The sequence below is a fragment of the Protopterus annectens genome, chromosome 2.part0 (assembly GCF_019279795.1).
Source record: "Protopterus annectens isolate FY-2018-M chromosome 2.part0, PAN1.0, whole genome shotgun sequence".
NCBI lineage: Eukaryota > Metazoa > Chordata > Ceratodontiformes > Protopteridae > Protopterus > Protopterus annectens.
This window is the reverse complement of record NC_056728.1, coordinates 11,015,594-11,040,010: the sequence shown is the minus strand read 5'-3', so window position 1 is coordinate 11,040,010 and position 24,417 is coordinate 11,015,594. Positions and strand designations below refer to the sequence as shown.

Genomic DNA, 24,417 nt, shown 5'->3' with positions numbered 1-24,417 from the left:
ATGTGAGGCAAAAGTCTGGACAGTTGACAGGTATGGCAGTATAGTTAGCTTCTCTTCCAGTGGTCCTGTGCATGCTCATAAGAACTAAGACTACAGAAGCATAGGTGGTTATACAATCTGTACAGGCTAGGAATGCAAAGTTCACAGGAGAAAAAACAGAGAATGCTGTTACCTATTGAGAAACTGGAGTTCAGTAAGTGACTTGTTGGTAGTGTTATATCTGGGCAGGGCTTTTATCAATCTCTGGATATATAAATAATTTAATTCCACATCCTTTTTATCTGGAGCAGCCTTAGGTCAACTGGTGCCCTAGGCAAAAGGGCTCAAGGCACCCCCCACCACATCACCCGTGCCCCATCCTGGTCTACCTACACCAAATAAATACTGGAAAAGTGCCCCTAATAGAGCAGCGCCCTAGGTGGCCACCTAGTTGGCCTATGCCTAAGGCCGGCTATACTTTTTATTCCTTTTAGATTCTCCTGATTAAGAAACTTTATATTGAAAAGCAGTGTCAGTGATGCAACAGGTAGCCCACTTGTCTTTTGAGCAGAAAGGTGTGTGGGTTCTATTCCCACACCAGGTAAATTGTTTGCTGACACTGCAGTGCAGCATAAGGAGAGTGCTGCACTCCTGAGTGGGCCACCCTTCAGATGACATTGTGGACTGAGACACCATCTATTTGAGTTGGTGGTAGCTCAGGTGACTGGAAGAAATCCCACGACACCTTGGGGAAGTTCCTGATGTGTGGGCCATATTTCCCCTAGCAATATAAATAACACCTTGGATGTCACCTTTAGAAGGTCTACTAGCCTAGTGGGACAAATCCAATCAACCAAAGGAAAAATAAATAAATAAAAATGCATGCAGAGGATAACATATACATTTTCCTTTGAATGCTAACAGTAGTTAGTTAGTTAGTTAGTTAGTTAGTTAGTTAGTTAGTTAGTTAGTTAGTTAATTAGTTTGTTAATCAAAGATTCTGTTTGCATTTTTCATTGTACAACAACCATGCACATTACTTTCAGATGCTGAAATGAATGGTATAAATAAGAGATTGCTTAATATTTTGAGCTGATCATACTAGGGTATCTCAGAATCACCCACCAAAGCTAAATGAATGGCATTTTCCTTTTTTTCACTACCCATTTGCCCACAGAATATCCCCATCACTTACTGTACTAACAGGATCCTTGTTGCTGTGAGTCCATTTTTCATCTGTGACACATGGAACAGAAACTGGAAAAAGAAGTTAAGTACTTACCATAATGTTCCATGTTTGTTGCTCATCTCGCCTTCATTCTTAGTGGTTGGGTTCGGAGCCGATCCTCAGCTCCGTCTCGGCCGAATACTAAAGCTCGAAGTCTTTCATTCGGCTCGGGGCTGAACACCTATCCCATCATGCAGTGGTGTAATCCCCCAGATCTTGTTTGCTGCTAACCATAGTAATGTGTTTACATGTATCATATTGTAGAATATAGATATAACAAAGAAAGTCAGAGAATCCCCTTGCCTAAGGAAAAAAACCTCTAAGTCCTGCAGAAGCCTTGGGCTCAGGGAAGGAGGGAGGGTCATAAAAATGAAGGTGAGATGGACAACAAATATGGAACGTTATGGTGAGTATATGACTTCTTTATGTTATGTTGTCCTATCTCACCTTCATTCTTACTGGTTGGGACAGTGTCCCAGGCACCACATTTCCTGGGTGGCTCATGGGAGTACATTTTTCAGTACAGTGGAACAAAAGGAGGCCCTGTCCCTGGAGGCCAAATCCACTTTGTAATAAGTGATAAAGGTATGGGGCCTAGCCCATGTGGCAGCTGCACAAATACTGTCCATCGATAGTCTAGCTAGATAGGCAGATGATGTTGCTATGGCTCTTGTAGAATGTCCCTTGACCTTGAATGGTAGCTCTCTGTTATTAGTACTGTAGATAAAGGTGATGCAACTTGAAAGCCAGTTGGAGAGTGTGACATTAGAAACAGGCATACCTTTTTTTGCTTCTGAAAAGAAAATAAGCAATTGGTCAGATTTCCTAAAATCCTTGGTTCTGTGTAAATAGAAGCAGAGTTGTCTGTGCACATCTAATTGGTGTAGCTTGTATTCTGTCTTGTTGCCATGATTGGGGAAAAACACTGGCAGCTCAATAGTTTGGTTTAGGATAGTTTGAGAGCACACTTTAGGTAAAAAGGATGGGTTAGTTCAAAGAGATACTCTATCCTTATGGAAGATCATGTAAGGAGGTTTGATTGATAGGGCTTGCAGTTCTGAGACTCTCCTTACAGAAGTAACAGCCACTAATAAACTTGTTTTCCACGACAGAAATTTGAATCACATGTTGATGAGGGCTCAAATGGAGGTAAAGTTAGATATGATAGGACAAAATTCAAATCCCATGGTGATAGGGGCTCTTTAATGGGAGGTCTTAATAAGCAAATACCTTTTACGAAAGCTTTGCACAATCTGTGGGACTTCAAGTTAGGAGTCCAGTCACCCATATGAAAACTAGAAATTGCAGCTAATTGGACTTTAATAGTAGCTGCAGTGGAACCTTGATGAAAAAGTTCTGCCACGAATTCAAGAATAGAGCTGATTGGGGCAGAAAAGGGATCAATGTCTCTTGATGCAGCCCAGTATGAGAACCTCTTCCATTTACTGGAATATAACTTCCTGGTTGAAGCCTTATGTGAAGATACTAAGAAATATTTCACTGCCGGTGTGAAATTATGAAGCCTGACTAAACTTGGAACTGGAACAGTCATGCTGTCAATTTTAGGATTTGGAGGGAGGGGTGGGGTGTTCCGGACCTATGAGTATGAAGGTCTAGAACTGGGTCCAGAACTCACTATTCCTCCTGAAGATGAGGCCAGAGGAAGGGAAACCAAATCTGGCGAGGCCAGTATGGGGCAATGAGAATTAGCCTGCCTCCCAATGACTTGACTTTCTGTATGACTTTGGGTATTAGAGGAAAGGGAGGAAAAGCATAAAGAAGTCCTGAGGGCCAATCGTGTACAAGTGCATCCCTTGGTGACTCCCCCGGAGGGGGAATAGGGCAAGGTAGCTGCTGCATTTGACATTCGTGGGTGTTGCGAAGAGATCGCAGTAAGGCTGACCCCATTTCTGGAAAATTATCTCCGCTATCTCTTGTTTTAGGGACTACTCATGAGGCATGAGTATTGCCCTGCTGAGTCCGTCTGCTATCACGTTGGATTTCCCCGGAATGTGCATTGCTACTAGAAAGCATTGAGAAGATATAACCCATTGCCCTACTCTGAGTGCCTCTCGGCAAAGGGGCTAAGATCTGGTTCCTCCTTGCTTGTTTATGTACCAGACTACCAACATGTTATTTGTCTGAATTGCAATTGTTCCTAATGGAAGAGAGTCCTGAAGTGCTTGCAAAGCCAAGAGCACTTCTCTCCCCTCTAGGACAGTGATGTGCAAATGGACCTTGTGCTCCTGCCATGTGCCTTGGACCGTCCTCCCCAGATAATGCCCCCACCCTATCTGGGAGGTGTCCGTGGTCACTGTCGCTACAGGTTGTTGTAGGGTAAAGGGGCGACCTAATGTCACTTGACTGGAAAGGAGCCACCATCGTAGATCCTTCTTGCATGACTCTGTGATTCTGATCTGGTGAAACAGGGGGAGTTCTTGAAATGACCATTGAGAAAAAAGGAGCCACTGCAGAATTCTCATGTGCATCTGGGCTAGGGGAACTAGGGTTATCATTGCTGCCATGGTTCCTAGAACTTTTAAGACTGTTTTCACTTTCACTTTGGTTCTTGGCAGAAGGTTGGAAATCTGTTGTCTGAGTAGAGATACTGTCTCTGCAGATAATGTTGCCATTATGGAGATGGTATCAAAATCTACTCCTATAAATTTAATATGCTGACATGGCAACAAGGCAGATTTTTTGAATTTATTATTATCCCCAAGTGAGAACAAAGTTGTAATGTGGCTTCTCTTACCTGTTGTAGTAGATGCCTGGTGGTGGCAGTCAGGAGCCAGTCATCTAGGTACAGAAACACTTGGAATCCTATTCATCTCAAGTGAGCCGTGACTACTGCTATGCATTTGGTGAACACTCTGGGGGCTGTAGTTAGACCAAAGGACAGAGCTCGGAATTGATAATGGCTGGCTCCCAGTCAGAAAAGCAAATGACTCCTTGATGGCCTGTCCATTTTTATATGGTAGTATGCATCTTGGAGATCTATCGAGCACATCCAATTGTCTTTCCATAAAAAGAGAAGAATTGACTGCAGTGTCACCATTCAGAACTTGGACTTCTTTATGGATTCATTTAGTTTGCTGAGATACAAGATGGGTCTCCAGTTTCCTGTTCTTTTCAGCACTAAAAATAATCGTGAGTAAGTTCTGAATCCTATTTGGTCTGCAGGGACTCTTTGGATGACTCTTTTTTCCAGCAAATTTTGAATCTCTACAGTTGCCTATTCTCTTTCACTGGGTGGAACATCTGGGGTTTTTCTGATGTGTGGAATGGGAAGGTAAAAGGGAATGGAGTAACCTCTGGATATTATACTTTGTACTCACTTGTCTTTTGTGATCTCTCACCAGGCTTCCAGGTACAAAGATAAATGCCCCCCAACTGCCTCCAGAGGAGGGCAGCCAGGCCTCCTTTCAGGAGCGCTGGAAGGGTCGGCTACAAAAGGAATCATGGTCACCCTGATTTTGCAGAACCCCTCTGCCACATGGATGATGTCTACCACTACTACTTCCCCCTCTTCCTCTGGGGAAGGATTCACCTCGTGCATCTTGAAAAACTCCCTGGGATTTTTTGAACCAGAATTTACCAACCTACTGACCCTTAGGATAGGGTCTGGAAGGTATGGAAAAACATACTCCAATGGCAGAGAGAGTTTTCCCTTCATGTTCACATCTGGTGAGTGTGTCTTTGACTTTTGGTCCAAAGAGTGAGGAACCATCGAAAGGGGCATTGACAAAGGTAGACTTGAAAGGTTCCATAAAATTACACAAGCGCATCCAGGAGTGTCTCTTTAGGGGAAACTCCTGAATCCACTGCCCTGCTCGCTGCATCCACTGTGTAAGAAATTAGTCTCATGGAGAGGAGTCCACTATGGAATTTAAGGTGGACAGCTGAGAGGATACCTTATCTGAGACCCCTGCAGCTAATATACCTTGAAGAGTATCTCCTATCTCTTTCAGAATATTTCTTTGAAGTCGAGTGAAGTGCATTAGGTAGTTCAGCGATCTAAGGGCAAAATTCGCTGACGAAAAAATACACTTCCCATATCTGTTCATCGTTCAAGACTCCTTGCCCGGTGGATGGACAGATGAGGACATTTCAGAAAGTTCCTTCTTAGTGGCTGCTGCCACCACTATAGCATCTACAGGGATGCCTTTTGTAAGAAATTCTTTGTCTGCTGGGGCTGTAATAAATTTATTTGGCCTCTGAGGGACCGGTTCCATTGCATCTGGTGACACCCACACTTTTCGACTAAGTAGTTCCATGAGCTTGTCAAAAGGCAGAGACACCCAGGTGGCTGAAGGTTGAGATCTAAAGGCCTTCAGGTACACCAACCCCTCATCATAAGTGTTGATGGGTCTCCAGCCGTCTCTCTGTTTAAGGATTTCTAGGATATCCACAAAGGAGATATCCTCAGAGTGCAACTGTGGGGACCCCTCTGGCTCCTTGAGGTCAGTGTCTGAGGTGACTGACTCATCTGGTGAGTCCAGATGCTTCCTCTTGCAAAGTCACTTCCAGGGAGCCTCCTCAGGAGGGTATTCTGGAGAGGTCTCAGGAGAATGTTGTTCGCCCAATGGGGTACCCTGAGGCCCAGAATTTCTGCTGTCCTGTGGTTGGGGTGGTGCCAAGACAGAAGCCGGTGCTTTAGGGGGAAGGATGTCAGTATCTTTGTGTAGAGCTGTGGGGGGAACAACACACTCCTCATCAGCTCAAAAGCCATTCCCCCTGGCTCCGAGGACACCTCTGGTTCCATAGAAGCAGACGGAATCCCTGACACCAAGGAAGCTGGCTCCGAACCCGATGCAGGAGCTGAGCTCACCTGTGCCAAAGCCCCAAAAGGCAAGCTTGGGACTGAAGAGTCTTGGGTCTGAGCATCCACTCTGGACCTGACTGGAGAGCTTCAGCTCCTAGACAACCTGGATGGTACCGAGGATGTTGGAGCAGACAGTGGTTCCAAAATCTCCAGAGTGGGTCTCGACACCGAAGCTTCTACTACAGTGGATACTAGACATTTTGGCTTTGATGTTCCAGCTTCACTCGAAGGAGGAATAGACATGGATGAAAAGACTCTTACTGACTCCAGAACTAACTGGGTTGGAGCCTAGAAAAGTTTTGCCAGTGCCAGCGACTTCAGCAGCCTGTGCACCACCCTATCCACATCCGATAGGCTTCTGGAGGACCTAGAGGAAAGGGTAGGTGAGCAAGATCTCTGTAAAATGGGAGACCTCAGAGTAGGGGAGACCAGTAATAATTCCAGAGACTGGCTCTGAACCTGAGACTGTCTCGGCTCCAAAATCTGTGGAGCCGAGGAGCTTGGTTTGTCTGATCCAGAAGGTCTTGGATCTAATTGGGTTGTTTTTGCTGTCTTCTCTGGCAGTTCCGAATAGCCAGAAGAAGATGAAGAAGATCTCTTGGTAGGTTTGTCAGTTTTAGATAGAGACTTAGTCTTAGTGGAGCTGCTCTGACTTTCTAAACTTTCAGAGAAAGGAGACTGCAGAAGCCCTCTTACAATAAGTTTGTTTTTCCTCTTAGTAAAACCCCAGAGCTAAAGGAATGGCAGAAGGTACATGTTTCTTGTAAATGGATGGCTCCGAAACAATACGCACAGATACTATGACAATCGGTCAAGGACATTTTCTGGGAGCACTTTTGACATTTCTTAAACCCAGATTGCTTTGTTTCTTTTTGGCCTTTAGACATTATGGCACAACAATCTATAACTATTTTTATATAAATTCAAACCACACTCTGAAAAGGATTATATCAGTATGTATATAACTAAACTAAAACTGCACACCACTCTGATATATCTAAGTTATTGTAAAGACAGCAAAGGAAACTTAACAACTAGTCTAGAAAAGGGAGGAAGTTAACTATACCCTCTAACTTAAATGGGCACTAGGCCCTCTAACTTAAATGGGCACTAGGCCCTCTAACTTAAATGGGCACAAGCTTAGCTAACTGGCTGAAGGGAAAAACAACCACACATTACAACATAGAGATTGGAAGCACTTCTAACTTAAACAGTGCTCCAACAAAAAAGTAAAACAAAAACCCTAAAAGATACAGGTTTAGCAAGTTAAACAGGATAGGAGAAACAATGGCCAAATAAGAGAAGTGGCGGCCAACCACAAATGCCAAAACAACGTGATATATATATATATATATATATATATATATATATATATATATATATATATATATATATATATATATATATATATAGGTTTACCATTATAATTTCACCGTGCAATTGCACAGCTATGACATATTCGAACAACATATGTTCGAATACTTCATATTTCGGCAGGTTATGTGAGCGAACGTTATTATTGCGAATGGACTGTGCATTTGCAATTATAACGTTCGCTCATGTAAGGGGATCGCGGTACAGTGCGGTTAGGGAAATACATCCCTTTCCTTACTGTAGTGCGATCTCGGAGTTGGAATATTAAGTTGTGGGGGGTGTGGGGGGTGCAGCCCCCCTGCATAAACGTGAGTTTAGGCTAGTTAGTTAGGGAGTTAAGGGAAGGGTGGGATTGCTGTTAAGTGTTGAAAATGTCACGAGCGATATTTTTGACATTAACAGCTGTTTTTCGACTTTAGGAACGTTCGGAATTGTGTACTTTCGGCGAAACACTTCGCTGATAAGTACACTTTTTTTTTAATTTTCGACATAATCATAGTAAACTATATATATATATATATATATATATATATATATATATATATATACATATACATAAGCACTAATAGCAAGAGTAAAAAAACACACTATATTATAAGAAATATGACTAACTAACTAATCTTAACACTAATTACAAGTAACTATAAGAAAATATATAGATTTTAATGCAAAAATCCAACACTTAGCCATGGCCAAGATGAAGAACCTCCACTCTGTTTGCACGGCAAATGAGATCTGGGGATTACACCACTGTATGATGGGATAGGTGTTCAGCCACGAGCCAAGTGAAATACTTCGAGCTTTAGTAGTCAGCAGAGTCAAAGCTGAGGATCGGCACTGAACCCAACCAGTAAGAATGAAGGCAAGATAGGACAACATAACATCAAAACATTCCACCAAGCCATTTGAATGATGACATCACTACCCTGAAGGCACCAGTCGCAGCCATAAGTCAGATCATTAGATGATTTAAATAAGGGAATGATGCCGTTGGGATGTCAGTCACATACTAGGAGGAACGAAAACTTTTATTCTTGGAAATGGTGCACTGAAATAAACAAATAAATAAACAGGGCACAAAACAAATCATCCTGAATTCTGATGAGTGTCATCTGTATAATTTCCTTTTCATTGTATTTATTTGACATACCTAAGTAAGGGTATGATGGCATGAAAAGGATAATGTTCCCAACATAGCAGTTATAGGATAGGGATAAAGTTTTTTAGTAATTGCAAGTCGAGCAATATTGCACTTGCCATGCCTGTCTTTACCCATTTCATTTTTACTCCCCACCATTATCATGTGTTCAAAAGGATGAAGTCACTTTCTGCTAGCAAGTTAATATTTTGCACATATGCTAGTCCTATTGTAGAATCCTCTTGAAAGAAAGATGCTCTGAAACTGAGATAAAACATTTAAAGATTCATCTCCTTGTTCTCAGCTCTTTATGTGACACAATAAATAGTGCATGATCAAAAATAGCTATCACACCTAACTAATTAGTTTGTATATTCAACTATTTCTATGTAGCTGCTCCATCTGGACCTAACCTTGCAATAAGACACTGACACCTGTATACTGAACTAGATATTGTTGGTCTCTTCTGAGGCTAGCCATTAGCTTCAAATTATAAGCACAGGTTTTACAACCAACTGCACATGGTCCCACCTGCTGACAACAGTGGTTTCTCCTACACGTATTCCATTCTCAAGAAACCATGTTAAGGGAAAAGGATGATTGAACTGCAGGAAGTAAGGCAGGTGTGTGAAGAAGGGTGTCATGAAGGGATCTGAATCTGCCAGGAACAGACCAGTAGATTCTAAGCTTCAAACTCCAGCTGGAACAGAAGTCCCATTATATTTTGGATCAGGAGGGGTTCAACCAATAGATATATGGCCTACCACAAAGGACAGAGTTCTTTCAGTGGTCCCAACAAAAGTGGATGAGTGATGGATGTCCAGACAGAGAATCACTGGCCAGTAATGAACATACCACTCAAAAGGATAAACAAGTAAAGAAAACGCTGAAAGTAGCACAAACAGCAAAAATCCAAAGAAACCATAAACAACTTTATAAATCACTGTTAAACTAAACATTTTACTCTACTGTACAGTAAATTGGTCATGTTTCTATAAAGTAATATCCAGTATTATTGTTACATATTACTTTCTAAGCTGCAGACAAGTTTATGGCAATTCAGATGCCATCTACACTTAACTCCTGCTAAACAGCTCAAATGTCTTATAATTTCTTACAAAACAAACAATTGGAATAACAGCAAGCCTTTATGTGAAAGGCTTCACCCTCACCTTCCAAGGAGACAGATATTTCCAAGTTGCAATGAAGTGGAGAAATGCCCACCTAGAAGCTCAAGCTTTACAAAGAGTCCTTCAGAGTGAATTTTGCAGTGCTGTACAAGAGGTTTATGAGTGTTTATGAGATTGTAGACATCTGTAGTAGCCCAGAAGTAACTGCCAATGCCACTGTCAAGGCAACAGCAGCAATATTTGCTGCAAATGAAGGACATTCACATCCCAAGGATGTTGAATTACGTAAAACAGAAGAGGGTCTTGAATTTAACATAATGGGTGGAAAAGAGTAGAACTCCCCTATTTACATCTCTTACATCATTCCAGAAGGCACTGCAGACAGGCATGGAGGGTTAAAACGAGGAGACCAAGTTCTTTCCATAAATGGAGTGAGTGCTGAAGGGGAACATCATGGAAAAGCAGTGAACTTGCTTAAAGCTGCTCAAGGAAGAGTTGTGCGATGCACTCCAAAAGTCCTGGATGAAATGGAATCACGACATGAGAAAAATGAGGTCTGCAAAACACACACAGCCAATCAACTTTTCATAGTCTTGCCACAAAGAAAAATATTTTTTTTTCCTTTTTATAACTGGGCACAATGTTGTATAAAGGACTTTTTTGGATAATTTGTAGCTCAGGCATTTCAGTTTGTGTTTTATGTAGGCTACACTTTTGCCAGTACCTTTTTTTTCAAGTTTTGTATAGTAGATGGTGTTAGCATTGGGCTAAGAGTTAAAATAAGTACATAAAGCTTTTTTTCTGTGTAATTTCAGTGTGTGCTCACATTTATATAGTTATAAGGTAACACTGCTCATTAGGCTTGTGCTAAACAGAAATATTTTATGGACTCAAGAATGTGATATCACAGATGGAAAACTCCTGTACATTACTTATTACTTCTCAGTGTGTGTGTGTGTGTGTGTGTGTGTGTGTGTGTGTGGCCCTGACTTGTTTTATATAATAAAGTGGTTCCCATTATGATGACCAGCATGAGTTCATGACCATAAGGACTTGTCAGACAAACCTGACGCAGTCTTAGGAATGGGGTACAGGAGAATATGACAAGAGAGCACCAGCAGCTGATGTCACTTTGGACTTGAGAATGCCTTTGACTTGCTCCCACTTAGGCAGCTACTAAGAAAACAGAAGGGGTCATGGGAAGGCCCAAGATTAAGGAACTGTTGCATGAGTAAATGGTAAGACATAGGAGTTTGTGATGAGTGGAACAAGAGCAGAATAAGAAAAGTAACTAATAAAGTACCATGGGGGACAGCTGTGAGTCTTCTACTCTTTAGTGTGTTGCTTTTAGATGTTGTCAGTGGACAACAAGATATCCAAAACATTGTGCTGAAGACACAAAGCTAATTGCAGCAGTGGCAAATGGAGGAAAAAATCTAAACAAAGATTTGGACAGCTGACTGAGCTGGAAGAAAAGTACCAGTGAGGTTCAGTACAGACTAATGCAAAGTACTGCACTTAGACAACAACAACCCTGTTGTACATATCAGTTGATGGCGGGGTGGAACTAATGGAACCAGGGCAGGAAAGGCTGTGGAAGTGCTGATGATAATACCTGTCTGCATACAAGGAAATGAGTGAGAAGACTGTCACAGCAGTAAACAGAACATTGGTGAGTGTCACTAAGTTTGCCATTAGGAAGGATAGATTCAAGGAACAAAGATCTAATGCTTGCATTCTACAGGGCCATAGCCAGGTCATACTTTTGGTACTATATGTGATTCTGGAGGCCACAAAATGAGCTTCACATCAAGCTGCTGGAAGGAAACCAGCAAAATGATGGTGGGATGAAGGAGGACAGATGGCCTGGAATAATATGAGGCTAAAGTTATTCTTACCATAGACCAGAAGAGACAGGAGACATATAATATGGTTGCATAAAATTATGTCAGGAAAATATGAAGGAGTCATTCTGAACAGAAAAGACCAGGGGAGGGAGGAATAGGTTCATAGGTTCGTAGATTAGTACTAGGCTAACTGCCCTTGTGGGTGAATTTAAGCCTAACCAATTACACATTGTGAGAATCAAACCATGCACCTTGTGTCTATCAGATAAACACCTTAACCATTATGCCAACCTCCCACCATGAAAAATACCATGGCCTGGAATCGATCTCGGTCTGTGGTGGTGAGAGCACCAAATCCTAATCACTAGCCACCAGGGATCCCCTAGACCACCAGGGATCCCCAATTAAAAATGAGAACAGGTCCCCCCTCACATGAGGGTGATGAGCCTGTCCTTCGACCTGTGACAAAACTTGACTCAAGGGCTGACTTTCAATAGATTGTAGCTTTCTGCTGTTCTGCTGCATATAAAACCCTGACTAAGAATCAGGTCATCTGTGTATGATTTAACACCAGGTTCCCCATGAAAGTGCAGTGGACTGCTGGACAGAGGCAGCCTCCTTCCATCCGCACTCCAACTCAGTGCTCCTCCCTGACCTTGCAGTCGACTATCCCTGGCAAACCAGAGATCCATGGCGCTGTGGTATCACTACATTTAGGAAGGATTCTGACTTAGAGGCATTCAGTCATAATCTCATGGATGGTAGCTTCACACTATTGGATCGTCAGCCAAGCATAGACACCAAATGTCTGAACCTGCAGTTCCTCTCATACTGAACAGGATTACTATTGCAGCAGCACATCATCAGAAGGGTAAAACTAACCTGTCTCATGAAAGATGGACATTAGATTATATACACCAACTACTCCTTGCTACTGAGAAGGTATTAAAGCCATGAAATTGTCTCAGAAAAAAATGGGTTGAAATCCCCAGAGACATTCAAGATAGTGTAGGGCAGGTGGAGACAGCGATTCAGTGAAATGAGTTTTCAGTAATTTCAGTTTTCAGTGAAGTAGTCGGGGTGAAATGAAATTCAGTGAAATGAGATTCGACGAAACAAAGTAAACCCATATATATATATATATATATATATATATATATATATATATATATATATATAGATCACCTTCAGATGCGACACACTAATCACCGACACCAAAAGACCGACAACAAAAAATACCAACAACGCTAAACACCGAAAACCATTACACCAACACACTACACGTAAACAACACAGTACACTACATAAAATATCCACTATCCCTAACCCAAACCCTAACACTAAGGTCCGACACTCACTTACCCTACCTGCACCCTAACCCTAACTCACTTACTAACCCCAAGGTCCGACACTACCGCACACTCACCCTACCTGCACCCTAACCCAAACTCACTTAACCCACCCCTAAACCCACAGTCCCTCACTGCACACACACCCTACCTGCACCCTAACCTAACTCACTTAACCCACCCCTAAATCCACAGTCCCTCACTATCGCACACACACCCTAACTCACTTAACCCACCCCTAAACCCACAGTCCCTCACTATCGCACACTTACCTGTCCGCTCCCTAACACTAAATCCCTCACTCTTACCGAGTCCGTCGGATTCTCACCTTGTCGGTCATCTGAGTTGTCGGTGTTTTCGTGTCGTTGTCGGGCATCTGAAGGTGACCCATATATATATATATATATATATATATATATATATATATATATATATATATGTGTGTGTGTGTGTGTGTGTGTGTGTGTGTGTGTGTATGAACTCTAGATGCACAAGATTAAAATATGTTTAGTGTTAAACCGATATCAGAAGAAGAAATAATATATATAATTGAGCATATGAAACCAAAGAAATCTCCAGGCCCTGATGGGTTGACAGTGGAGTTTTACAAGAAGTTTGCAGAGTCTATCGGTAAGATACTTTCAGGTGTGTTTAACTATATAATTAGGAATAAAATTCATGATCCTCATCTTAATGCTTCTAAAACTATTCTTATACATAAAGTTAACTCAGATCCCCAGAATCCAGATAATTATAGACCAATATCATTAATTAACGTAGACATGAAAATTTTAACCTCAATTATAGCATTTAGATTGAAGAAAATCATGATTCATATAATATCTAAAGAACAGGCTGGATTTATGACAGGTAGTCAAACAAGTGATAATACTCTTTCATTACATACCATGATAGCGCATGCAAAGCAAAATAATCTGAATATATATGCTCTTATAATAGATGCACATAAGGCCTTTGATAGGGTAGACACAAATTTTCTGTTTTATCTCTTACCTTATTTTAATATATCCCCGGAATTTGTTCAAATCTTACAAATTTTATATAGTAATCCTTATACTACACTGTATATTAACAGAAGTTTTTCCAAAAGAATACAGATTAGGTCGGGAACGAGACAGGGTTGTCATTTGTCCCCTTTACTATTTAATATTTATCTTGAACCCTTGTTTTTATATATTAAGCAGAAGGTTTATCATAATGTCCCAATAATGTATGGAACTAAACTATTAATGGCAGCTTTTGCTGATGATCTGAATATTTATTGTGCATCTCCAATATCAGACACTGAGAAGATATTGAAAGCAGTTAATGATTTTTCAGAGGTTTCTAACTGTAAAATTAATTTGGGGGAAACCTATATATTCCCTTTAAAGACACCTAAACCTTTCTCATTATTACCTTTAGTAGGGCAGGTAACATTCAAAGATAATATTAAATACCTTGTTGTGTTTTCCACAGATAATAAAGATTTCTATAATAATAACATTAAAATAGTTTGGGAACAAATAGTTTCTGATTTTGTGAGATGGAAAAATTTGCACTTGCCAGTATTAGCAAAAGTTTCTGTTATAAAAATGAATGTATTGCCACGGTTACTGTATATTTTTAGGTCAGCCCATTTATCTCTTTCAAGAACATTTTTTAAACAAATTCATAAAGATTTGACTATATTTATTTGGGAGCCAAAGAAAACTAGGGTATCTTATGACAAATTAATGACCCCAAAAAATAAAGGAGGTCTGGAGTTGCCTAATTTTGAAATGTATTATCTGATTGTGAATTCTAATAGGATTTTAAGAATGGCCAATCATGAGATAACTAGTACTAAGTGGACACCAACTTGGCTAACCCTGAACTATCGATATATTTTAAAGTTGAACATTAATCCTAAAGCAATGCCCTTTCTAAGTAAAGATATTCTGAAGGTATATGGGATTGTGGAACACATTAAAACTGAAATATTATCTTTAAAGAGTCTATTTCAATCATTGGATTTACTTCAGCATATGATGGTCTTTCAGCCCTTTCACAGGAACCCAAATGTAAAGATGAACAACCAATTAATTGATCTAAAGAAGTTTCCATTAATTGTGAATTTAACTATGATCGATATATATAAACATCTGGATCAATCGCCCAACCAAATAAGACAAGAATTCAATTTGCCTAAAAATTACCTGATTATTCTTAGACAAATTAGAGAATTTACTATAAGTTACCTACAAAACTTTAAACTGGATGAAGAGACTATAAATAAATGCTCTGAGGTGTGGCAAGCTCTCCAACAGGATATTAAATGTATAACAGCTATGAATAAATTAATTAAAGAACTTAAATTTCAAGGTAAAGTTTTGTTATCAAATTATTGGGAAGAGAAAATATTATTGACAGATAAAAGTAATATGTTAAAGGCAATTGAATTGACTATTAAATCAACTTCTCTTCAAAAACTGTTATATACACAGCTGATGATTTGGAATAATGCATATTATACATGCCTTGCCCTGCATAAATTTAATTCTAAAAAGTCTGCAACATGTCCATACTGCAAAACTCAACCGGCTGATCTTCTTCATATGTTCTGGAGCTGTAAGTGTGTATACAAACTGTGGAATTCCCTTAAAATTCAACTTCAGAAAGTGGGCTACCAAAGTACAACACTGTCTTGGAAATTTATGATTTTGCATATTCCCCCGGAGGAACTTACCAGATCACAGAGTATAGTTCATATTAATATTTTCTTACTAATGAAGATTTATATAGCTTCAAATTGGCTAGACCCAACTAAAACATCATTGCAAAATTTCAGAGTGTTGGCGACAAAACATATACTAGCTCATAAACTACTTTTAAACTCACATAGTAAGGGTATTAATAATCCAAAAATTTGGGAACAGATATTTAATATTATATTAGCATAAAACGTTGAATTGAAGATAGTAATAATCATTGCTATATTTGGAGAGAAATGTCTAATCAAACTGTTCAATATTGGAAACTTACTAATTATTCCTGTGTTTTCTTATATTTCTAATGTCTTATATGGAAGCATTCTTGTAAATATTGTATATTGTTTGATGTGATTGTTACAGTGTTAGTTAGTAGTTTGTATTTTATAATTTTGTATGAAAAGTATATAATAATAAAGATTTATCATGGAAAAAAAATGTATGTATGTTTAGTATGTGGAATGGAATTTATACATTCTTTTATTGCAGCAGGAGAAAAAAGCAGTTGCACTTTGAACAGGTTATATGATGCAGTGCTGCTAAGAAAAATGGTTCTACGTCTGTGCTTTCTGTAATCAAATTGTTTTATTTCTTCCTCTAGAGACGGATGCATGTAAACAGAGCCGGAACATCTGTGGTCAGGGTGAATGCATTAACGGAATAAATGGATATTCTTGTAATTGTTATGCTGGGTACCAATTTCACCCAGGAAGAAAAATCTGCTTAGGTATGTTACTTGAATTAGATTCTAGACCTGCAGGACAGAAATGTTTAATGGAGTCAGTGTTATATTGTTTGGGGGATTTCTGTAATGTAGCAACACATTACTTTCTCAAACTTTTGTGTATAAAAATAAACGTATTTAATAATTTCAGAACTGCATAAATACAAATATATAACAGCAACAATATTCTCCTGACAAAAGTGACATTATTTTACAAAGAAACGTAAGGTAATATATCAAACTATGTAGGGCAAGCAGCCCAGCATAACAAAGTGATCCTGCAGCCTGTTTCTCACATACAGTAACTTATCCCTGTATGCTATAACTACAAAGTGGTTATATGTTGTAATTCTCAAGTGCAGTAAGGCACCCTACATTCTACAAATAAAAAATAATTACACACTGTTTTTTTAAATATGCAGTAATGCATAGCTGTATGATGTAAATATAAGGTGTGTTTTTCATATGTAGTGATGCACCACTATATACTTTAAATGTAAAGAGGTTACATAGTTTATTTCCCTATGCAGAAACACAGTCCTTGTATGCTACAAATGTGGTGACAGCCGAGCTACAACACACATGAATACAGACTTTATATACAAGAGAAAATTAAGTAATTGGTTTGATTAAATGGAGAATATCACTGATGGTTATTTTCACCTCTTGTTAAGTTGTAATTAAAAGTGAATATTATTCTCCTCAGCTTTACGAAGGCTATTACTATCTTTACACATGAGAGGTGAGGTGATTTTGAATAAGATGGAGTAAATTCAGTTGTAAACATTTTTTTCCCTTTAAAAGATGAAAACGAATGCTTGAAGCCTGGAGTTTGTGGGGAGGGTGGACGTTGCATTAACTATGTTGGACATTACAAATGTGACTGCAATCCTGGTTTCCGAATGAAATCCGGCCGACCTCCTGTCTGTGCAGGTAAAAAGCTTGTTCTTCTTTCAAGTCATTGACCTGTTGCGTTTCTTAATTTGATTCTGAATTCAGCTTATCATCCCATAGTTTGCTTATTTCTTACTTTAATTCTGTGGTTTGCTTATAACCTTCATAGAGCTATTGCATTCCAGTGTCTCACTCTGAAAAAAAAATGTATCTAGGACTACTGTTATATTTATTGTTCTGTGTATGGAAACAATTTATTTTGTTAACTTTTTAGGTATTACATATTGTGTTGAGTATTTCAGGGAAAATAGCTCCTTTCATTTGCTTTGCTTATCTATGCACTGAAATTCCCTTACCAACAGTTAAGAGAGGCTTATTTTGTATATTTCGTACTTTAGATCTGCATATGTAGTTTTGGAAAAGTATCATCACAACTTTATTAATTAAAAGGAAAATAGTTCGTAGAAGGAAATGTTATATCAAATACACACGTTGGCAACAGACCAGTCTGTCTTTCTTTGCTGTCATTACAGAAAATGTAGAATTTTGATCTAATTTGTTGAAATTATTATGTTAACAAATATTTGCATATCCATACTTGGTAACATAACCATATGGACAGTTTGCTGGAATTCATAGAATTCATAAGTATGCTCTCCAATTTGGTAGGGTTAGTACATGGTCCAAACAACACACCAGAGCCCCACACATTTCATAAAACTCCATAAAGTAATGTCATAGACTATTGCATCTATAGATTAATCAATCTATGCAGTAGGTGAACGTGTGGATATAGTAGGAATTTACAAATATTTGAAGTAAGAGTTCACTGTAAAGATGTTGGCATTCCTTATGGCAATAAAACTGTGGGTTAGATGCATAGAGAATGTAAAGTGCATAGCCGTTACTCACGTGTGCTAACTCTAATCCCTACTCTACCTGGGTCTCTGCCTCAACTCCAGTAGTAAATATTATGTTACTAAAAACTTTTTCCCTAATAGTGCCACTATTCATACAATGCTTAATCTATATTTTTCGGCTGAGATTTACTTTTTTATTTATTTTTGTTTTACTTATTTGTTGAGCAGGAAACGTATGAGTCTATGGCAAGTGATCAAATTATAGAAAGTTTGAACACTTATGCATACCAAAAAAAGATCAAATCACAATTCGGAAAAAGTGTTCAAATTGCAAAGATTCAAAAAACAAAACAAGCAAAACCTAAAACTATTGTTTTTCAGGAGGCAGCAAGCCCCACTGCTATCCCCAATCCTTTGCTACATATATATATATATATATATATATATATATATATATATATATATATATATATATATATCAGTCCTAAGACTGCAGCACACAGGCAAAGTTTGAAAAGTTGCTTTTCAAACTCCTTACCATTCAAACTGTTCTCTCTGTCTCTTTCTCTTTGTCTCTCTCTCTCTATCTGTATGTATATATATATATATATATATATATATATATATATATATATATATATATATATATATATATATGTAATCATGCATAGACATAAACACACACACACAAACACGCAAACAAGCAAGGAGGAACAAGATGTGGAATGACAGTAAAAATAAAATGGCAAGTTAAGGGTGAGAATATGTCTGCCACCTTGATTCTACAAAGTGAGTAAATTCCCCTGGGAAAAGCAAAGAATGATGACAACCCAGAGCCATAGCTACTGGGCACCCTGTGCTGATCCTCAGTCTGACGCCCCAGCTTCAACTTTTATGTTGAAGGGTAAAAAAAGCTTATTCCCACTTAGCAATTGTAGAAACCACTTAGTGCATCTTTTACCAGAGACAAAGTGCTGACACACTTTAGCCCTGGACACAAATCTCAAATGTACTCTCTGTGTTCATTTCTGACCTGAAGTGCAATAACGCCCCCTGATACATTGTGCCCGGGGCAGCTGCATGCTTTGCCCCACCCTAGCTATACCTCTGTTGAAACCAGAAGACTAGAAATGAAGCTGTCAGCAACAAATTCAGTCAGTAGTAGAGAAAATATAGAGTACAGGATGGTTCAAAGTAAAAAGGAATGAGACCACAAAAAATGACAGTTATGTTTAGTTAATAATTTAAGAAGTTAAAGCAAATAATACACCAAGCATGGCTAGTTGCAAGTAGAAGGTTTTTTTTAACTAAAGTATAGCAAATGATTCTCCTGAAAGCCATGAAATTTGTGTAGGCTAAACTCACCAAGTACAGCCTGTCAATTGCAGGATTTGATTACTGTGAACTGTGTCAAAGCTGCAATCAGTTAAGTGCTGTTCCGCATTTTCTTCACTGACAATTGTGACCTTGCAGTTACACAGTAATACTAAGAAAGTGTAATGGCACACTCTCACATTGGGGTTGTTTGCACATGTTTATGTTTTATATTTTGTACCACTGTGATGTCAGATGATTAGTTTGCTTGTTGTTTAACTCAGTAAATCTAGTGTAGGGGGAATACTGTCAGAAAATTATAATAAAAGCCTTTTTGTACTCTCCAGTGCAGAGCAATTCCCTGTAGCAAACTTTAATATGGAGTGTTGCTTTTTTTTCAGTACATGATCACTACAAACTCTATCAGACACCTATGACAGTTCAATTGCTCCATTAGCAGATCCACACTGAATTTGGTATACATAGGAGACATAAGAGGAGGTCAGCAAAGGTTGACATCAAGGGGGAAAGGTGCACACATGCTATGGTTGTGAACATAGGCACCAATGACCTATCAGATGAGGCAGCTGAGGTAGTAGCAAGTAGAGATAGGAATGTAGTAGAAAGATGCAACAATGCTAGTTGGAGATAGCATTCTCGGAAAAATGGTTTAAAGTAGAGAAGCTGAGGTTTACTATTGAATTACACAGAACCACAAAGGTGGAACAAAAAACAGGAAAAATGTATTTAAGTCATAAAACATCACTTATTTAGTGATATGCACCCTCACAATATAGTTTATTAGGTGGTATGAAATCTGTGTTACATATGTAATATGAGCATGTGCGGATGGCTACAATTCCTTCCACACTTTAGACCAACAGCAGCACATACAGGGGCCAAAAGTGGATGTGTCTCTATCTATAGTAGCAACAAATACAACTCCAGGTTGGTTAAACAGTATGATGCCCTGGAGTTCATCCACGTCCAAGTCTCCATAGACAAGATTCTTTACCATGTCATGGCCAGCTACTGGTCACCCTCTATGACCCACAAAACTCACAACTCTTACCTAATTCTAAACCTACTAAAAGCACTCACCATCCAATCAAATACTCTATTCATTGGTGACTTTTTCTACCCCTCTATAGACTAGAAAACATACACTGAATCTAACTTTACAGACACAATGTTTCCTGGACTTTATCAACACAAACACCCTGGGACAGATAGTTTGCACTCTAACCAGAGGATCAAACATATTGGATGTAGTACTCATCAACATGGAGAGTGTTACATCCCCTTCCTCCCACACCCCTATGTTGCATTCTCATTGGTGAGATTAGACCACAAAACTATCTCCCTCATAATGTAAATCAACTGGAAAACCCAACTAAAGCTGTAATAGAAGGAAACTATTCTAAACAAACTGCATCCTCTTAAGCGACCATTTTCAAGTTTAACAGCTCCTCCAAATCCAGAGAAGACAGCTACCAATGCAGGATTATTTACAGAAATGCTGTATGTAAATAGCTGTATTGCAGCTCTGTGCCTACCAGAAGTAAGCCTAGCTCTAACACCAAAAACAAACCGTACTGGTAGAATCCTTGCCTTAACAGGGTATATGATAAAAGAAAAAGTCATGGCAAAACTCAAAAAGAGCAACTTTCATAGAGAAAGAGCTCTCTGATTCAACTAAACAAGAAACTAAGAGGTTTCATAAAGTCCAGCAAGGCCAATTACGAGGTCAGGATAGCCTCATAGGCTAGAAACAAACATAAGGCCTTCTTCAGATATGTCAGGGACCTTAAAAGTAATACTCAGCAGTGAGCAAAACTGGTGGTAAATGGCACAACCTTCACTGACCAGGGTGACATAGCAAATCTACTGGCTGATAAATTTAACTCTAACTTCACCCCCCCACTCCCTCTTGTAGAATCCTTTCTAGCTTATCACTCCCACGTAGCAACTGAAAGCAGGTCCTGGTGGTGCTTGCAAAGGCCAAAAATACTGCTTCAGTGGGCCCTGACATTATCCTCAGCTGCCTCCTAAATAGCCTAAAGAAGGCCTAGAAGGATTCCTTGAGGCACTCTTCATCTACAGCCTCAAAACAGGTTATATGTCAGATGAATGGAGGACTGCAACCTTCCGCCTTTTTCATATGGGTGGAAAACAGCCATCCCTATTCATAAGGTTGGACCATCCACTGACCCCTGGAACTACACACCCATCGGGCTGTCAAGTCTGATATGCAAAGCTATGGAACAAATATTCATAGAAATGATCAACAAGGACATTGACAACCTACAGACACTGGACCCATCCCAGTCTTGCCTACTCGATCTGTTAGACTTCTTCGAGAGGGTCACCATGGTGATGAATGAGGGGAAATTGGTGCATACCACCTACCTTGACCTGGCTAAGGCATTCACTATAATGCCCCACTCATGTGCTGTTGACAAACTCTCAGAACTAGGCATAAATCCTTACATAACTCACTGGATTTCTGTCTGGCTCACAGCTAGGACCCAAGACATCAGAATCAGTGAGACCACCTCCACCAGGATACTGGTCACCAGTGGGGTATCCCAGAGGTCCATGTTGGACCTGCTGCTGTTTGGAATCCACTTCTCAGAAGTAAAGGCTAATGTCAAAAGCCTTTGGCTCACCAAGGTCACAGATGACTGTAAATTGGGAGCTATCATAGATTGCCCCCATGATAGCAATATCCTGCAAGATGGTCCTACACAAACAAACGGTTGCTGCCAAATCACAAATTAAAACTCAATGCAAAGAAATGCATTATAGTGCCTTTGGGAAATCATCCATCCAAGCTAATTAGTCCAGCAGTATAACACCAGTAACAGTTGACCTGATAGGGATCTGTGAATAAATGTAGATAGTAATCTGGCCTTCAACCAACATGTAGCCCAGATAGTAAGAAAATCATTCAATGTCATCCAAATCATAAGCATAGGTATTATTTATGTATTTATTGACATTTGTTGACTGGGAAGGTCCACTGGGTTTAAAAGTCCATTTTCAGTGGAGGTCCAGGGAGAAAAGCTCCACGGTTAAAACAAACAAATATAGCACACAAATATAGCATACAAAATATAGCAAACAAAATATGGCAAACAGAAATATAGCAAGTAGAATATTACAAACAAAATATTATACAGTTAATATACAAGATTTGTTGAAAGGCTCCACAGCTGCAACAATTAATTATAACAAAAAAAAAAACATCATATTATGCTTTTTATATACAGGAGCCAGTACACAGGCAGGTACATAGTTGAAATAGTTGCATATGTGGGTTTCTGGTGCAATGAGATTTGGGAGTTATGGGGGCTTAGATGGTATTTCACATGTACATCTTAGATTTTGTAAAAGGTAGGTTTTTAGCATGATTTTAAAGGAATTTAGGGAGTCCAGTTGTGTAATAAATGTGGGGAGGCTATTCCAGAGTTTGAATATGTTGTAGGAGTATAGGCTTTGTCCTGCTCTCTTATTGGGTTTTGCTACCTTTAGAAGGTTTCTCTCTGAGGAATGGAGGATTCAAGTAGAGGTATATGTGCTTAAGATGGATATGAGAGCAGGGCAGCTAACGGGTTGGAAAATTAGTTTATGGGCAGTTGTTAGTTGAGTAAATTGAGAACGGTAGTGAAAGTCTAACCAGGAAGGACAGGTATGAGATAGCGCTGCAGTGGTGTGAGTGGTTAGACAGGTTAGAGGTTAATTTAGCTATTTTATAGAAGCATTGTTGTCGCTTATTACTGAGGGATGCATGGAGGTTGGTGAAAATGGGGCTCCCATACATAAGGGATGGAATAAGGAAAATGTTTTCCAATTTTATCTTAGTTTGTCTATCGAGCTGTAGTTTGTGACGGTATAATTTGCCCAACTTGAAATGGGTTTTCTTTACTGTATTGAGTATATGTTGTTCAAATGAGAGTTGGAAGTATGGTATCTAAGTCCACGGAAGTTGTAGTACCACTCTACTCAGCCCTTATTAGACCCATTATTGAGTACAATCCCCCCTTGGGCATGTACCTAGCCAGGCACTTGCAACAGTTGGAATGCAGTCAAAAGTTCCTCACCAGAAGAATCCAGGGAATGAATACTGTGATCTCTACAGATTGTCTTAAGGCCCTATCATTGTATTCAGTCTCCTATAGGTTACTGTGAGGTAATCTTTGCCTAACATATAAGTCCTCCTCAGATCCAGCTCTGATGAATCTCTTGCACATCTGCAAAACGAACAGCACCAGAAGCACTAGATCCAAGGACCTGAACTTTGCCTGCAACTTAAATAGAGCATTCTGGAGAAACTGGCATGTGCCTCAAAGAATCTCTGTGCTATGGAATAAGCTCCCCATCTATGTGAAGCAGAGTTCACCCCTGACCCTATTCAGAAGAAACCTTGATTATTGGATGGGAAATTGCAAATTCATCCCCAGTCTGGCCCCATATCTCTGATGGACAGAAAGTGATGCTAAGTAAATTAATCTCCAACTAACATACCACCCTCACAAAACCCTTAGCTACATCTTTACTAACATACCCTACCATATAGGCGTCCAAGGAATGTGGGGACAAAACTGGGTTAGATTGCATGGCTAGGCTTGTAAAGACTCTGCTGGTATTTAACCAAGTATAAACTGATGAACCTATAAACAAGGCACTGTTATAATTCTGTGCAAAGAGCTAGCAACCAGTCATAGCATGATGCCCACGCATACACACAACATTTCTACAAAAAAATACCAAGGTATACAAGATACCCTGGAGATGTTACCTACAATAGCATGGCAAATGCATGAGTACAGACATAAGGAAAGATCAGACATATGGAATTGAAAACGGACAGAGCAGTTCAGACAACCTGCAAGAGGAAAAGAGAAATGCAGTGAATCAAGGTAACACAGATCAAAAAACAGGAAGTGTTGATTCACTGAAAGAGTGGTAAATGTTTAGAATAATTATTTGGTTGCTAAAATGC

At 39.4% G+C, this 24,417-nt stretch overlaps 1 protein-coding gene and 1 pseudogene across 1 annotated transcript in view; both read left to right on the top strand.

The window, feature by feature from the left end:
- LTBP3 (latent transforming growth factor beta binding protein 3) overlaps positions 1 to 24,417 on the top strand; it is a 1,089,474-nt gene that overhangs the window by 881,514 nt on the left and 183,543 nt on the right. The window contains exons 12-13 of the mRNA XM_044060493.1: positions 16,222 to 16,347; positions 17,149 to 17,277. Coding sequence (XP_043916428.1) covers positions 16,222 to 16,347; positions 17,149 to 17,277 — 255 coding nt within the window. The remainder of the gene's footprint in view (positions 1 to 16,221; positions 16,348 to 17,148; positions 17,278 to 24,417) is intronic.
- LOC122793682 lies at positions 9,141 to 10,265 on the top strand (annotated as a pseudogene).